The 18,844-nt window shown below is 39.2% G+C and overlaps 1 protein-coding gene across 3 annotated transcripts in view; it reads left to right on the top strand.

Annotated features, from left to right (window-relative positions):
• The window catches only part of LOC121877922, a 68,645-nt gene that overhangs the window by 27,122 nt on the left and 22,679 nt on the right, over positions 1 to 18,844 (top strand). For 2 of the 3 annotated variants that reach the window (XM_042383893.1, XM_042383885.1), the window contains exons 6-14: positions 1,029 to 1,154; positions 1,433 to 1,542; positions 2,359 to 2,661; positions 3,215 to 3,389; positions 3,881 to 4,052; positions 9,564 to 9,744; positions 13,209 to 13,426; positions 13,743 to 13,849; positions 17,374 to 18,113. In XM_042383893.1, coding sequence (XP_042239827.1) covers positions 1,029 to 1,154; positions 1,433 to 1,542; positions 2,359 to 2,661; positions 3,215 to 3,389; positions 3,881 to 4,052; positions 9,564 to 9,744; positions 13,209 to 13,426; positions 13,743 to 13,849; positions 17,374 to 18,113 — 2,132 coding nt within the window. The remainder of the gene's footprint in view (positions 1 to 1,028; positions 1,155 to 1,432; positions 1,543 to 2,358; positions 2,662 to 3,214; positions 3,390 to 3,880; positions 4,053 to 9,563; positions 9,745 to 13,208; positions 13,427 to 13,742; positions 13,850 to 17,373; positions 18,114 to 18,844) is intronic. The other variant, XM_042383902.1, reaches the window with a different exon arrangement.

Below are 18,844 nucleotides of genomic sequence, written 5' to 3'. Positions count from 1 at the left end.
TCAAAACATTCATTACAAATTATAACTCCTTGAGTCTGAACAATTGCTTCCTGGACTTTAGTGTTTCGGACTCCAGGTTACTCTTGATGAATTTTTTTTGCTTTAATTGGTTCCAGCTCACAGAAAAGTACATACAAAGTAAGAAAAAAAAAATGCAGTAAAGTACACTTACTTTGTGGTGTGTATGTAGAAGGTTCCTGGTTGATGATGATGATGGGAATTAGAAGTGGGGGTGGAGGAGAAGGGAGAAGAGAAGGAAGTGGGGATGGAGGAGAAATCACCTTTCAGGGGACCCATGCTTGATGCTGTCATTTCACCAATAAAATTTTAAATTCACTAGGTGTAATTCAAGATTATTTTATTTAAATCAACACTGCACTGCGCTATATATTATCAATATTTAAAAAAAAATTCAGAATGACCAATAATTTCAATGTAAAAATGCAAAAATATTCAAGAGACCAACAAACTGGATGTTCACTCCGCTGTAAACAAAGTTAAACTGAGAAGCATTGTTGGGTGATTCAATTAGCTGATTGGCACACAAAAACTGTTCCCTGTACTGTATATATTATCAATATGTCAACTAAATTTCAGAATGACCAATAATTTTAATATAAAAAATGCAGAAATATTCAAGAGACCAACTTTCTTGATATTTACTCCACTGGAAATGAATGTAAACATAGAACTGATTACTGTATTGGCCGACTGGCCAATCAGCTGATGCGTACAACAAAACGTGTTTGTCATAAGGATTTCGTTAATCGAACTGAAAATCCTTATGGGAGCTAATTCGTTAACCGAAATTTCGTTAATCGAACCGTTCGTTAACCGAGGGACCACTGTACAGTATATATATTGTCTTCATGATGAATTGAAACCATACCATACATCATGCTCATTCTTAATGTATAGTTCTTTGCCTGTAACAGTTTTAACAGAGATTCATATTAATTATATATAAAGTTATTTTAATAAATTTTTCATGTACAAAACTAACTCCCAAAAATCCCTTTGTTTATTAGGATGGAAGCGTGAGATTGTGTTCCGTGCAACTGTTGACCCTAATAAGAGTAGTACCAAAGCTGATATATATTATTATGCTCCAAATGGCAAGAAACTACGATCAAGAGTGGAGATTGAGGATTACTGTAAGTACCCCTGTATTGTTGTCTTGTACCTGTGAAAACAAAGTGAAAATAAGTTAGATGAACTATTCACTTATTTGTGAACTTCTTTTTTTTTTGCACTGACATTTTTAATTATAAAGAATTTTTTTTTTGCACTGACATTTTTAATTATAAAGAAGTCTCAGGTTACCGTGAGACGAACCTACTAAGCTTCTCATGTGATACTTTACCTTTATTAAGCGTGTTGTTTGGTTAAAGGCTCAAAGAAAAAATAATCTTGTTTTTATTTTATTTTTCAGTGTTCCGACAAGGGATAAAAAATCTCACTTTGGATAATTTTACATGGATTAAAGAGCCCTTAGGAGTTTGTGAAGAGTATGAACAGATTCGCCATGCTTCAAGAAGTATGGTAAGCGGAGGGGCGTGAGGAGGATGACTACAATATTTGTAGCTCTTGTGAGGAACAGCAGTAGATGTGTGTTTATAATTTTATTACCCAAATGTTAACAGTAAGTGACTGATGTATATCACCTGACCATGGGCTGAAACTAAAGTTTTTAGTTACTAAAAGGTGGCTCATATTCTATTGTTCAGTATGACTGGAGTCTGCTCAATGGCTGCAACATTTATTGCAAGTATGACAACCAGGGTACCTGTAGGGTCTCTCTTCTTTTTATAGAAACCCCACATGATATCACATCTCTCCTATAGTAGTTGTTGAGCCAAGACCAAAGTGTTAGAAGATCATTAACTGACTTATTGCTTAATCTCTGCATACTTTTAGCTTCTTTAGGAACTCCTGTAATTCATACAAGTTGATTGTGTCATTCTTTCATATGTGTGAATTCATGGCCACTATTTTGAAAAGAAAAATATGTTAGTGAATCTGTCAATGTGGCTATATGACTCAGGAATTGGCAACTAATTAAATAACTTTTATTAATTTTAACAGGTGCTAAGTGGGTGTAGTTTTGTTTACCTACAACAGGTGAATTAGCGTTCTGACTTAATATCTCAACATTAATGACATATTGAGTGGTGCAGATTACAATAGTTGATGCATAGGACCCATTTACTTAACTGTACAATCTTATACAGTAGTTGGATTACAGTCATCAACATTTAATTGTTTTATGGATTGGTTAATTGTACATGATCAACACTGGCCGTGAAATTATGCTTAGAGATTTTTTCTTTTTAATGACATGTAAATATTATCTTACAGACAGGTAGTAATCGTGGAAAATTAGGCACACCAAATGCAAGTGCGGGAGGCACACCAAATGCAAGTGCGGGAAGCACACCAAATGCAAGTGCGGGAGGCACACCAACTGCAAGTGCGGGAGGCACACCAAATGCAAGTGTGGGGGCCACACCCACTGATGTGCCTAAGACTGAACCTTTCATCTGTGCTCAAGTAGAAATGCAGACACCACCACCACCACCACCAAAGAAAAAAAGGGGAAGGCCTCCCAAAATTTCTAGTGAAAAGCCTGTAAAACGAGCCAGAATGAAGATCACACCTATTGTAAGTTTTGTTTATAATACTGTACTGTATTATTTATTCTTTCACAACATGGATTTGTATATCTTTATAGTGAATACATATTTTATACTTTAGTTTTTATTCATCAGCTTGTCATTGCACTTGTTCAACTTCATTTAGATGAATGAGGTGTAGAATTTTTGTCCCTCTTGTGAATTATCACAGCTCCGAGTATCTTCTCCTCCACTAACCTGTAGTGAGTAATACAAGATCAGTATTCCGGTGATGACTGGGAGAAACTTTAATTTGGTATCAAGCCATATGATTGCTGGGATCATCATGGGGTCATGAGTAAATTCTTAGGATCATCCTCATAGATTTCCCCTTGGACTTTCTGTGGCACAGGACTGTTACCTCAAGTTGGAATCTTGAGTTTTGTGGTTGTTTTATTTGTAAAACTCCAATGATTTTAAGAATTTATCATATTTTACATATACTGTATGTTACTCATACAGCTTTGAATTTTGTTCCTTGTTCTACAGTATGTGCATTCTTCCTGCTGTGTTGTAATATTCTCTTCTAAATTGTACTTCAGATACCACTGAGTTTGAAAAAAGGAACAGACTCCAGCCCAGGGGTCAAGGGAGCCTATCCCCATACTCCTGTGTCAGTCAAGCCAATAAATGTCCCGAACACTCAGCCAAAATGCACATCACCCATCCCACCCTCGACTACTCTTGGAACTCCAGTGAACAAAAGCTGGAAGCCTGGTAATTTTTTTTTTAAATTGTATTTGTTGCAGAGAACATGTATACTGTGTGGCAAATTATGTTACCAAAATTTTTTTATAATTTCTTCTGAATTAATTCTCATATTTGATTTTGGTTTGTTAATATGAGTATCCCTCTGAAGTTTTATATTAGACCTGAGAATATCATATAATAATAACTGGTATTCTCCTTACCAAGCCTAACATTATCCTGTCACATTAAGGCTACTGTGGTTATGGTATTGCTGTAAAGAAAAAATAATTAGATTGGAATTTGTATTTTTTTTGTTTTGTTTCAGTGAAGGCATCATGGGCACTTATGTATTACCTTCCATTTTCCCAAAATTAAGTTTTACTCACTGGACATAGCTGACTGTCAATTACCAGTCAACCTGCTAACTGTCTGTGACAGTCATGTGCTTTAGCTATTGGATTAATGGATATATATGTGAAGTTACACCATTATATACTTTTTACATTCCATTCCCACAGTCATAACCCTAGCAAGCCCAACAAATGTGGGGAGCAGTACAACTCAGCGACCAATTCAGCCAGCTCCTGCCAAGACTGAGGAGGCCTCCAATAAATTTTCGAAAAGCCATATTGTATACACTACCAAGATCTGCAATGAACGAAAATTGACATCCAAAATATTAACACCAATGTGAGTTTAAGCTTAATGTGGCATTCACTTTTGGGTAATTTTTAGACATTGTAATCGTGGTCACATGAGGGGTTTACAGTTGGCACAATACTGTGTTAGGAGCAAATATGTGTTTGTGTGTTTAAAAGTTGTTTATTCTGAGCTGTGCAAAGTAATGTCCCCGTTAGCAGCAATAATTGGTGCAGAGCTCTTTTAAGGATGAGAGATTTCCGGATAGCGAGATGACTCTCTCAAACCCGGAAAAAATTCCACATCCTCAGAATTTTTCTGGGTATTAGGAAAAGTTTTTGAGAGTAAACTATGCATCACACACGGACAGACACTATACCACATTGCTGGAATATTTCTGGGTGCTGGGAAAGTTTTCCAAGAGTCAGGGAATTTAAACTATGCATCTCATCTCAACTGTAAACTATGCATCTCATCTCGCATGGACAAACACTCTGCCATTACATTTAGACTGTGGACAAGAGCGAAAATATTTACGGCTTGCATAAAAATGTAAAAAATTTTATTCACTGCATCTGTTCTAATTGTGTTTGAGAAATGAATTGGGTGCCATATTGATCCTGAATAAATTCCCTGCAAAATTGTTTCCTTAAAATATTTTGACAAGAAATAATGATGAGGATTCTATTTTTTTTTTCTGAAAAAATGTAAGATTTGTTGATACCAGAGTCTATAAAATCAGTTCTAACTAAGTTAGAAACACCATTTTTACCAAAATAACCCTGAGTAGTTCTAAAAGATTGGTTAAATAAATATATTAAAAAATATATACTGTACTGTATATTATATGGGCGTGCGAGGCATGAATGGAGCTGTGTGTTACAGCCAAGACATTGGAATTTTCCACCCTGCACAGGGGAAAGTTTTCCAAGAATTTAAACTCGTGTGCGCATCTCACATGGACAGACATAAACCTGTATTTATTGATGCAAATACCAATGAACAAGTATAATATACAATACTACAGTGTATTATAAATAAACAAAATAATGTTTACTACTACTGTACTGTATATGTTCTCACCTGCAGATGCTGTAATCTTGAGCCTACAGTAGGTATACTGTCCACTCTGGTGAATGTAATACATAATTGTAATAACTTTCTATATCTTAACACTTGCAATGGAGGTGGTGGGGGGGGGATTAGTGAGTCATGTTACTGAATTCTGATGTAATGCCAGGCCACCCATTGTGTACAAGTTCTTTTCTCATTTGCAGTGGAAGTGGGATGGGGGATTAGTGGTCTCATATTACTGACCTGATGCAATGTCAGGTCACTCATTGTCGGGGTGGGGAATTACTGGGGTGCCCTAGTGTTTCCCTATTCCTGTACATATGGTACTTCACACTTCTGAATGTACAGTTCTCTAAACAACTGTAATCACTGTTTATGTCTTAACACGGTATTCTTAGCCGATTGTATCCCAGAACAGAACTGCAGAACGTAAATTTATGCAAAAACAGTAGCGAGGGGGGGGGGGTCAACTTTGTTTAATGGCAGAGGACTATGAACTAAGTGTGTGATGATACTAGGCTTAGAGGAAATAAGCTGGGAGATGCTTCAGCCTATTACATGACTCCATTAGCCAATCGCAGCATGCAAACCTACAGCCTTTGTCCCAAGGCCCGAAGCAGAAAGGTTTGGTGTAATTTTCTCAGAATTTTTCCAGAAATTGCACATTATTTCATCCTCGGAATTTGTTCCAAGACCCAGAAAAAATAATTGGAGAGATTTTCCGGAATTTTTCCAGAAAATGTGGCAGATCAACTCGGAAACTCATTCACAGACCTTGAATTGAGAAAGCTTTTCCAAAAAAATTCCAGGCCAATTTGAATTCCAGCTACTGAAGTGTTCTGGCTAATGGGAGTTTACTGTACTGTATTTGCCTAAAAATTTGTCATGTTAAAAAATTCAGGTGTTGAGATATACTGTAAACATACTGTACTAACTTGTATATTGTGAACACACGAGAATACCTTTGTGTACTGAATGTTTAAGTTACTGTAATACTAAACATCTTTACACACACAAACACACAAATATGATCCCCTGAAGAGTTGTTACTGTGACTCATCTCCACTCTCTGTGCTTTAACAATGTGATCAGTATTTTCACTCTTCAATTCTTTGACACCAGTCTTTGATTCTCAATAAATTTAGGCCTTTTTTTAATTGGTAGAAATGTCCACACAGCTGTTCATGACATATAGTTAATACACATTAGATATTTTACATGGAATTGGTGAATTTGGTGGTCTGTACCATTGTTTTCACTTGTCCTGGAGTGCTGATATTCATCCTTAAAAAGATTAGGGCCTTTGACTCATGCTGAGCTGCAAGATTCAAGGCCATGTAATTTTGCCTGTAGAAGATTATCATATAACAAACACACACACACACAGCTTTAGAATACGGTTAGGTCTTTGGCACCTTGAGGATGGCGTGTCCTAAAATGTAAGTGATACTTATATACATTACTTTAAATTACCAACTTCTTGCAACATTTAAGTGAAGGTGTTTATAAGGAGTAATTAATACCTTCATTCATGTGTAATTTGAATGACAAAGTTGTTAAAAAAGGAGTGAGTGATTGATTGGCCTATCATAAGCGATACCTGTACAGATCTGATGGGTTAGAGGGAAACACAGAGTTGAGGGAACCTTCTTTATTACTCTAACATTTTGGGCCACACAGAACCCATCTTCAGAGAGAGTACAACAAGTGGAGGAAGTCAAAGACTTATGTACCCCGGATGCACCTCACCTTTCTGGATGCCTTGTCATGTCAGAGCCTGATTCACTGGCATTAACCTGACCTGACTACTTCTACGTGACGTCAATGCTAGGTCCGCGTCATTCTTTAACCAGCGTGTAAAACCTTGCCTATGATTTGTTACTTTATTTCTACAAATATAGGCTGCTTCTTTGGCCTTTATCGTCCCCTTATCAAACCCGTTATGGATAGTCGTGACATTCTGCCACTTTGGTAAATGTTGACATTGTTTCAAATATACAAGTACAGTAAGTAACGTCGTCCCGTTTAACGTTGTTTCGGTACTACATCGCTGAATTTTAGAGACCAAAATTTCGTTTAACGTCCCGGTGATCCAATATTACGTCGTCACGTACTACTTTCTACGGCGCATCACCCGCTCTTGTCTGGCTGCGCTATGCTCTCTCGGCTCGGCGCGCTGCCCTCACTCACAGAACGTCACAGCGTCCCCAAGCGACGCCAAGTCAGTCTCTGTTACGACTTCACATCATTCGTGCGTCCTTATGTGCTTTTGCTCTAAAACTGTACTCTAACCATTCAAAATGGCTTCCAAGCGCCCATCAAGTGCTACTGATGATAGTGTAGTGAAGAGGCAACGTATGACCATTACCCTTGCTACAAAAATGGATGTATTAACCCGATTTGAAAAAGGGGAACGTGCTGTGGACATAGCCGCTGTGCTTGGTCTAACCCCCACAACGGTGCATACTATTCAGACCAACGCTGACAAGATTAAGGTTAGTGCTGGATGTGGTTCTTCTCTGAGTGCTACTAAGACGGCTCGTACCTGAAGCACTGTGATAGAGAAGGTAGAAAAGATGCTGGCAATGTGGATGGAGGACCAGAATCAACGCAATGCCCCTGTGAGCCTTATGGTTTTCCAGCATAAGGCCAGATCCCTGTTTGACTACGAAGAAGAACCTCAGCGAACGCTAACTTCAAAGAGGTTGGTAGAATCATTGAACATGTTCCAGCAAGCAATGCAAATGCTTCTAGATGACGACCCAAACAGAGAACGTTGTTCAAAGGGTCGACGCAGAATTGAGGACAGTCTTGGTTGCTACACCGAGATCTTTAAGGAAAAGAAGGTGAGTAGCACCAAGCAGTCAACACTGGATTCATTTTTTCATCGTGTGACGGCAGGAGCTTCTTCACAACAGCCGGCAGCCTAGAAGGAGCAACCAGCGGCGGAGGAACCCCAATCAGAGCAGGAGAAGCAGGAGGCAGCTGCAGAGTCTCGGTGACTCGCCACCCTCCTCTCACACCCTCCTCAGCTCCCGCCATCCTCCTCCTTCGCTTCACTACCCACCACACACTTGCTCTACCACCTCCGCCCATCGGTTAGTACCAATACAAACTTAGTACTGTAGGTCTATATACTATTCTCCATAGAAATGGCAACGATTTTCTGTATATGTAACTTTTTTCATGGGGCAAAGGGAGGCTCAGGAACGTAACTCCCATATTTTATCTATTTCTTATGGGGAAAATTGATCTGCTTTATGTTGTTTCACTTAACGTTGCGTTTTCAGGAACGTAGCTCCGACTTACTGTATTATAGAATTTGAGGTGTTATGTCTTCGTACATCTGTTTTGTGTTTTGACAAACTTTTCATCAGGCCCCATCCAGTCTCACCCATACCTATATTCTCTCTGAAGATGGGTTCTGTGTTGCCCGAAACGTTAGAGTAATAAAGTAAACTACCTCAACCCCGTGTTTCCTTCCCACCCATCAAATATTACAGTATTTAACGCTACATCAAATACCATTCACACAGATTGTCAGCAGACTTTAAGAAGAGTCAAATTAGAATGTTCATGCAAGGTGTATTGGGCACATAGAGTTTTGCCGGCAACAATACATCACAGAGCTTAGGCACAAACCATCATTGTTTTAAGTTCAAACATTTACCGCCATTTATTATTACAGTCAACCCTCGCTTTACGCGGTCCCACTTTACGCGTTCCACGTTTACGCGGTACCCTGCAGAAACCGGAATGCTCACTTTCCGCGGTGTGTGTACCCTTTTACGCGGAGAGCGGCGCGAGCAGGGTGCGCACAAGGTCGCCCAGTCATCAAAACATTACCGAGTTCTTCACCCGCCACCCACCACAGCCGGCCCAAGTCAGTGATAGTGATAATGATAGTGAGGATATGGACTTACAGTATATGGACTTTGAGGGGTTTGACAAAGAGGCCCTGCATGCCTCTGTGGTGGATAGTGATACAATTGATACAAGTGATACAGGTGAGGGCCAGTAATCTGCCCTCTGCCTCGGAACCAACCCCCCATCCCCGTGTGCCCAGCCATCTTTTCTACGAATGTAAGTGTTAAAAAACCTAATATTATTGATATTTCTCTTAATTATTAATTGTGTGTGCATACCATCATAAAATTAAGAAGTTATTTTTACTACAACGTAGGTATTGTGTCTGAAAAAGTGGAGTTTGGGGGTCGGCCCGGTCTCTATTTTAATTAATCCCATATGTTATGTTGTTCACTTTACGCGTTTCTCACTTTACGCGGGCCGCCGTGGGTTCAATTGACCGCGTAAAGTGAGGGTTTACTGTATGCATGTACTTCTTCCTCATTTGACATTCATTCATATTATTTGTAAACCTTTCATTTATGTCATAAAAGGTAGAAAACTTCCCAAAATCTAATTTAAGTTACTTAGTTATAATTAAGATGATGATGATACCCATTCTTCATCAATTAATCTTTGCAGGTTAACAGGCGAGGCTCGTCAACGGACCTTCCATTGCACAGGACACTGTCCTATGGGTGGTGGGATGGTGCCGTGCCTTCACTGTGTCAAGTGTCTGTGCCTCTTTCATCCAGAATGCACCTTCATGTCACCTATCACAGTTAACCTTATCCAGGCTGGAGCTGCCAAGTTCCTGTGTCCAGTAAGTCTTATTTTTCTATGTTTTATTTCATATTGAGTAAATGCTGTATAACAGGAGACAGCTTACCAGGTGGAGAAGAAAAAATGGTTTAGTAAGAGAAAAATTGAGGATGTAAATGTAGAACATTTTGATAATGATTGTGCATGAGTTAATACTATACTCTCATGAAATATATTAATAATTCAGGTTTTATGGTCATAGATGTGGAGAGTTTTCATATATATTATACCAAGAGTACAGTAGTAAGTGTCATAACTTTTAGTAAATGAAATTCCATTACATAGCTACAGTACAACAACAAAGCTGGGTGGATACAGTAATTACCTCCTCTTATAGGGGTCAATGGTTCACCCCCATGTACTGAACCATGAATGGTCAAGTGCTGTTCTGGCTACTTTTCCTCATAGGGTATTGAAAGGCTTAGTGCACAGTGTACTGTATCCATATTGCCCCTAACAGGCCATGTATGGTGAACAAACCAGAGCTTTGAACTAATAGTCCCTATTCTTTGTTCTTAAAACAAGGTATTCTAAGTTTGAGTGGTAGATTAATGGTAAAACAAATTTATCAATCTGGATGTTACCTTATCTAAATCACAATAAAGGCCTCAAATCAAGAATGCACTTAAAAAATGAGATGGATATTGATATTGTACTCTGTTTCAATTTGAAATGTTCAGTCCCCTTCTTTAGTGTGTTTACGGGGACTCGTCAGATTTTGTGTAGTGTGGCAGCCCTGTGTTTGTTTACATTTGACAGAAGGAAACTAACAATAGTAAACATACTATGGAACCAAATTAAAACAATATTAAAACAAATATCTCAAAGATAATAAATTGTGGAATGTTCATATGACAAACCCCTGTAAATGCACTAGTGAAGGGGACTGTACATAATTAAAAGAACATTATTGAACATGAAAAAATCATTCCAGATAAAATACACAAGTACAGTAATTACATAAATTTATGAGGCAGAACACTTATCTCTCTTCTGATCACTTATCATCAGGTTAATGTGAAAAACCTTGTAAGTCCACCAATCACTTCTCACTAGACATACAACATACAAAAACTTCTTCAACTTGTAAACTTACCATTGGCACTAGTGACCTTCTCTCACTGCATAAATATTCACTATTTATTACCTGCTGCCATGTGGCATCACAAAAATTTTGACCAAGTCCCAGGTTGCTGATCTGACTATGCCTCATTTACACACAATTGCAGGGTCTCAATTGTTTCTCTTACTTTGACAACACAACATACATACAGTACATCATTTACTGCAGTATTGATCTTTTTTTCTTTCATTTTTCATTTTTACATATTATTATTATCATGAGATATATATATATATATATATATATATATATATATATATATATATATATATATATATATATATATATATATATATATATATATATATATATATATATATATATATATATATATATATATATATATATATATATATATATATATATATATATATATATATATATATATATATATATATATATATATATATATATATATATATATTTTTTTAGATTTTGTTAGTTATTATTATTATTATTATTATTATTATTATTATTATTATTATTATTATTATTGTTATATTTTTGCCCCCCAGGCCCTGATGTGGGTCATTGACCCATGCCCAGGTCAGCTGGAGATCAATTGCTGAGGAAAGCTTGGCAACACCTGATGCATGTTACCATTCCCTTCCACTCCACTTCTCTAATCAACCCCACCTTTCTGCTTTCTCACTCTATATTTTATAATGCTATGGTTTAAAAATAAAGCATGTGAAACACAAAAATTTGCAGATCAGCACAAGATACGTCAATTCTTCAATTGCACAAGAATATTATATGGGCCAATCACTCGTGGTGCAGCCCCCTCCGCTCATCCGACGGTAACTTCCTAATTGAAGACGACGAAGGCCTCCTTCAGTGCTAGAAAGAGCACCACCATTCACTGCTCAACTGAAACACCGATGTGGATGTCCTGACTACCCAGCAGGTCCACCAGCATCCAGAGCTGACCCAACTCAGCTATCCTCTATTCCTGGATGAGGTAGCTACTGCCATCAAACAGATGAAAAATAACAAAGCCTCAGAACCTGATGGAATCCCAGCCGAGGTGTATAAAGCAGGAGGACCTCTCCTTACCACCCGTCTCCATTTTCCTGGAGAATATATGGGAGAAGGAGGAAATTCCCCAAGCTCTTAAAGACACCTCCATCGTCAATATTTATAAGAACAAGGGAGACCGGTCAGACTGTGGCAACTACTGCAGGATCTCGGTGCTGTCTGTAGCTGGCAAGATTATTGTCCGAGTCCTCCTAAACAGACTTCTTCCTGAGGCGGAAAACTTCCTTCTAGACCATTACGTGGCACCACTAACATGATCTTTGCTGCCCATCAATTACAAGAAAAGTGCAGAGAACAACGTCATGACCTGTTCATGGCTTTCATCGACCTAACCAAGGCCTTCAACTCGGTCAACAGGGAAGCCCTCTGGTGGACCCTCAGCTGTTTTGGCTGGCCACCAAAATTCATCGCCATTGTGAGGCAACTCCACGATGGCATGAACAGCAGTCTCCTGCACAATGGCACCCAGTCTGAGTTCTTCCTCATTCAAATGGGGGTTAAACAAGGGTGTGTACTGGCACCAACTCTCTTTTATTTTCTTGGCTGCCTTTTTTAGTTGAGATAGTGCCAATTTAGCCTGGATATATACCGGTATATATTAATGTTCGAGATACAAAAATCTGCGAATATGAATTTCCTAAATTAACACCTCTTTTTCATTTAACAAAAGATTACTCCACTTATATGAATTTTTGTCCCAGCAAAAATCCAAATCCCACCCCGGGAGTCAGCTGGGGCAGTCATCTTAGAGAGATGGGCAAAGAACCATTCTCGGTCAATAATCATAACAAATCCCCAGCCCACATCTTTTGTTCCACCTTTCCCTACCCCTTGTTGTGAGCCCTGACTGCCTCCCCTTAAGGTAATTGCTCCCATCATTCAATTTGTTTTTTGAATTCACAGCTGAGGGTGGTGGTCTGCTTATTTAAGTGTTGTACTTAACATTGCTGATGGTATTGTTGCCAAGTTAGACTCATCACTGTAGTTATATCCCGCTATCCTTCTTGCTACCAGGCCGAGCTGTGAGCTACGTTATGATTTTTATTCAAGTCGTTATTTCGGGTAGATAGACTTAACTTAATTAATTTTTTTTCTCACTTACATGCACATACAATCTTACATACAGATTCCTTCATATATAGTGTCCAAAAAGGTAAAAGAAATAACTATCATAAGGTCAAAAACATAAAGGATGCAGATACATTGCCAGTTGTATTGTATGACATTATTTACCTCTTATATGTTATGACATCATTTACCTTTTGTATCTCACTCTTGTTAGCTGTAACTTTTACTTTCCATAGAATTGTTACCGAGAGATGAAGGAGACTGCTGGAGCGAGCAGTTGGGTACCACCTAAGCCATTTGAACCTCTGGCTTATGACCCGGCATCCGAAGACTCTGAAAGCGAGGGTGACAAGATGGACAGGGAAATATCAATTGAGAATTATATTCACGTAAATCTTCGACCAGAGTCACCGCTCACGCCCCCCACAACACCTCCTTCACAAGGCTATAAAGGGTAAAAATCCTTCTTGTTAGATATTAAGAATTCTTTTATTGCTAGAATAACTTTTTAAAGTTGAAGCTTCTCTTAGTTGTTTCATTGCCACCATAATTATCAATAAGGCATTGATAAGAAATGTTTCATATATAAATCTTGGATAATTGATGTTTTATGAGTAATATTTGAATCCTTAATATTTTATGAGTAAGTCAGATAAGTTTGAATACGTAATGTTTGATAAGTCATGGATAACAAAAGTTCATACTGTTTTTCTCATATGCTTAGTTTTCTTATTATATGAAGAACAGTAAAGGTACCATTTTCCCAACAGTCTGGAGGAAGCAGCAGCTAAAATATTTAGTGCATCACAAGTATCAAAGCCTTGTGATACTGCAACAACAACAATACAGAGTATGCAGAGTCAGAGTGTACAACAAGGTGAGTACTGTAATATAAGCTGGATGTACCTTATTTTAGGGATCTCTTGATAACATTGTACAGTATATCTGGTTAGGTTGGATCACGTCTTATACAGTCATGAAGGATTTTTATCTCCCTTGATTTAACAGTAGTATTTTATTTTCTCCCCTTGGTCCTGGTCAGACTTACACGAGGGTATAAGGAGAATAGATCAGTTTCAGATGGTATGCTTAGAGAGAATGGGATGGAGGCTTCTCTGTCATGGCCATTATATTCATGGGGTAGTTATGAGGAAAAATTACTTGAGAAATAGATAAATTGATGAAATTGGTACCATATATACAGTGAACCCTCAAAAATCCAGACAAAAATGGGGAACCAACTGTCTGGAAAAGCCGATTGTCCGAATTTTCCGGCAAATAATAAATGATATAAGAAACACCAAAAATACAGTACTAATGCAGTGATAAACAAATTACCTTATATAAACCATGCATTTACCTATGATAACATAATAAAAAACATTGTATCATTACTAGAGTGAGTGAAATAATATTCCCACAAACAACAATTGTCAACTCTGTTTATGTTTCCCACCTCCTCGGGCACCTGTGTCCAAGCAACTGACGGGTCAAGCAGCGCCCACGGGCTTAAAATGTTCTTTGCTCTGGTTTGGGAATGTTCCTTAGGGAAACTTCCATGAGGTTTCTTAGTCCAGAACCCCCCAAATTTTTTTTCCGGATCTTCCAAAATCCGGATTTCCCGGGTCCGGATCTTCGACGGTTTACTGTACAGTATTTATAAGGTATATTGGTAGATAGATAGATCAGTAGGACAGCCCTGTGCAGCTAAGGTTACTTGCATTAGTTTGAATGTACAGTAGCTATAAAAAGTAACTGCATACTTTGTGTAAAACAATATGAGACCATGGACGATAGGTATTGGGACATGTGTGTTGTCTCCTTATATTATGTGATAGCAATCACCTAACCATTTATTTTATTCCCATATGCCAAATCACCCTCTGGGATGGGTGAAGACACTCATACCAACCCTCTCGAGACATCACGAGTTGTACGTATAATTTCTGATGTCATCGGCCCCACCCTGTCTGATACTTTTTTTAGCTACTGTACAGTATCAGTAAGCTCAGGAAACATCAGGTGTACTATAGAGATATCATCAGTGCTGGGCATGCTATCATCTCTACTTGCTTTATCACTACTGGGAGGAAAAACTGGGCTACTCTCACTGTTGCTACTGATTTTAAATTGTAGCATTGCTATATCTGCTGCTGCCACTGGTGCTGGTCTTTTTAGGCATCTGTGCACACCAACAGTGAAGGAACACAGAATACAATTCATGGAAAATAGCACAAATAAAACACCAAACTTTAAACTTTTAGTTTTGTTGCATTTAAGAACCTTACTTTTCAGCTACCTAAATAATTTAATAATGTTTCTTAGAAAAGTAGCGCCAGATCCAACAAAACAAGTGATATCGCTACTGATTCCACTACTGATTTCTTAAAGAAGCAACACTCCTTGTTTTACGACTAAAGTAATAGCACTTCTACAATTAATGATACTACAGGGGATCTCCTTATATGAGCATTCTTTATATGAGAATTTGATGATACGAGGTTAAGGAATTTGCACCTTATATTCGCGATACGAGCGATGTTGTTTGACGATACGAGAAGTGAGTACAGTGACCACTGGCGTTAGTTATACTGCAGACTTTTTCTTGCGTAAAAGCCATAATTTTGGGCAACATATTACTGGACACACTTTGTACTCAAATGTACTACACTAAAGGACTAAAATTTTTATCTCTTGTGCAAACTATGTCATGTTATACTAAAATTAATCACTATCATACAAGGATTTCAGCAATGCAAGTTACATTCTGCAAAGTCTACTCAGCAATATTTTATAATATAAAAACTTTAAGCCTAAAACCACCTTCACCCTGGCTGGGAGGATGGGGGTGGGGATGAGGCGAGGTGTTGATAGCCGGCGGCGAAGGTTACCAAGTGCGTATTTATCAGTCATGTAGAGGAGTTTAAGTTTTTTGCTTATAAAGTGTCACTGAAGTGACTTGGCAGAATATAACTTGCATTGCTGGAATTCTTGTAAGATGGTGATTAATTTGAGTACAAACATTCCATAGTTTGCAAAAGAGATAAAAAATTTAGCAATTAATTTTGTACATTTGAGTACAGGTTTGCCCTAAGGACAATTATTTCTTTTACTTTTTCACAATATGTATTTAGGATGGTGTGTGCATGTAAATGAGTAAAAATAAATGAAGAAAGGTATGTATATCTACCCAAATATACGAGTTGAAAAAAAATTATAACACTTCATAGCTTGGTCCAGTAGCCTGCCTGGTGGTTGCTGTAATGAGTCTACCTTGGCTACAGTGTTGCTCAGTTTACCCAGCCGAGTAGGCAGAACAAGCAGTGATGTGGTCTGTGACGTCTCTTGTGCAGTAGATGAGCAGAGACATGTTTGTGAGCCACTCAGCCAGGCCACACACCCCGCCCCTACCTCCCTACTGTCCTCCCCCAGCCAGATGCGCAGAGACATGTTTGTGAGCCACTCAGCCAGGCCACACACCCCGCCCCTACCTCCCTACTGTCCTCCCCCAGCCAGATGCGCAGAGACATGTTTGTGAGCCACTCAGCCAGGCCACACACCCCGCCCCTACCTCCCTACTGTCCTCCCCCAGCCAGATGCGCAGAGACATGTTTGTGAGCCACTCAGCCAGGCCACACACCCCCCTACCTCCCTACTGTCCTCCCCAGCCAGATGCACAGAGACGTGTTTGTGAGCCACTCAGCCAGACCATGCACCCCTCCCTACCTCCCTACCATCCTCCTCCAGCCAGATGCGCAGAGACGTGTTTGTGAGCCACTCAGCCAGGCCATGCACCCCTCCCCTACCTCCCTACTGTCCTCCCCCAGCCAGATGCGCAGAGACGTGTTTGTGAGCCACTCAGCCAGGCCATGCACCCCTCCCCTACCTCCCTACCGTCCTCCCCCCAGTCACCTTCTCCAGTGTTTGAATCTGCTATCCCAGTTTGTCCGTTCGTACTGAATCACATTTATTTACTGTCATCGCTATACTCGGTGCAAGGGAACCCATCCCTATTTAACCCATGTATTATTCCCTCCGTTGTAAGAGTTTTCGTTTTACGAGCAGACTCCAAGGAACGTATCTACTCTTATCATCGAGATTTTACTGTACTCTCCGACACCTTTTCATCTAGGAAGCTGAAATATGTACACAATACATGACAAGTGTTTTTTTCTCTCTTTTTGATTGTTTGTTTCTTGCTTGGCCTGTCAAACTGAATTGGATGCAATCCTGACCAAGTCTCCCCTCTCTCTCTCAAAAGTGTGAGGCAGTGTACATTCAGCAGACCACCGCTTGTTTGATAATTTTCCTTATACGTACAGTTATTTATTTTTAATTAGAATTTATTACAAATTAAAAGATCTTAAATTTTAATTGATACCTGAATTTTTTTACCCTTAGTAGGATCTGACCCTGCAAATTTGGTGAGCAACAGTGCAGGTGTTATGGGAGGAATTCACCCCAACATAGCTGGGAATCAGCTGCTTCAACTACAGGCCCCAGGATCTAATGCTGCACGCTTCCTCCTTGTTCGTACTGGCGCCAATGGAGAGATGGTTCCAATACAAGGAGGTCCTCATTTAGGGATGCCTAGAGGAATACTACTGCCACCTGGTATTGTTGGTGGGCAGATGCCTTTCATGATAGCTGGATCTTCACCTCAGCAACAGCATACTACAACAGCACCATTCATGTTAAACTCTATGCAGCAACAGCAGCAGCAGCTGCAACAGCAACATCAGCTGCAACAACAGCAGCAGCAGCTGCAGCAGCAACAGCAGCTGCAGCAGCAACAGCAGCAGCTGCAGCAGCAGCAGCAGCTGCAGCAACAACAGCAGCTGCAGCAGCAACAGCAGCTGCAACAGCAGAAGCAGCAGCAACAGCAGCAGCAGTTGCAGCAGCAACAGCAGCAAATTATCACCCCTCTCATGTTGCAGCAGCAACAAGTTGCAGCTTCCATTATGTTGTCCGGTTCTGTACAACAGCAGCAACAGCAGCAGGTTTCAACCCCTCTCATGTTGTCTGTCCCAGGCTCGGTACAACAACAACAACAGATTGCTGCCTTAATTCAGCCGGGACCACCCGTTAGGCTGCACCCACAAGAAAAGTCACAAGAAAAACAGCAAAATTCAACAGCAAAAGTAAGTATTATCATTTTATGTACAGTTAGCTAATACATCATCTTTCAGTGACCACAGAGTAGCTTGTGCATCTTCTCCAAGAACTTTTCTCCTTACAAAGCATCAACATATTAACACCCCTCCAGCCATTTATTTTTTCACTAGTTTTTTAATTTGTGTCGACCTCTTCTTCATTTTACCTTACTCATTTACTCTTTAACTGTTCTTATCAGTTCTCTGCTTTGGCCACACACTGATTCAACTTACTACATCTTTCTTTATTTGTACTCCTCTGATGACACTGTAGAGCCATCCAGATTAAGTTTTCACCTTGGCAGGAATGTGTTTTGCAGACATATTCTAGTTAAGCACCTCTTTCCTGCTTGACAAACTCTGATTTATAAACCACTTCTTTGGCAATAAAAGCTAAAATTGTAAGAAGTTTCATTTATTGTACTGCGAGAGTGACACAAGTTGAGGTAACAATGTTGCATACATATATTACTTGTTTTGCTCACAATTCCATTTTTCATTAAACCTGGCAAAATTGCAGTCATTATTACTAGAGCTAAGAGGAACAAATAAAAGGGTTATGTAAAAAGGTATTGGACCCAGAGAAGAGTAATGTTCACCAGGTTACAAAATCTCGGCTCATGGATGTCAACATTGTGAAACATGAGGAGTCGTGTAAGATACAGTTATAGGCCAGTTGGGGTTAGATTATGCTATTGTAGGGTTACGTGATATTATGT

This window comes from Homarus americanus, unplaced genomic scaffold, assembly GCF_018991925.1.
Source record: "Homarus americanus isolate GMGI-L3 unplaced genomic scaffold, GMGI_Hamer_2.0 scaffold33468, whole genome shotgun sequence".
NCBI lineage: Eukaryota > Metazoa > Arthropoda > Malacostraca > Decapoda > Nephropidae > Homarus > Homarus americanus.
This window is presented reverse-complemented; position numbering and strand designations above follow the sequence as displayed.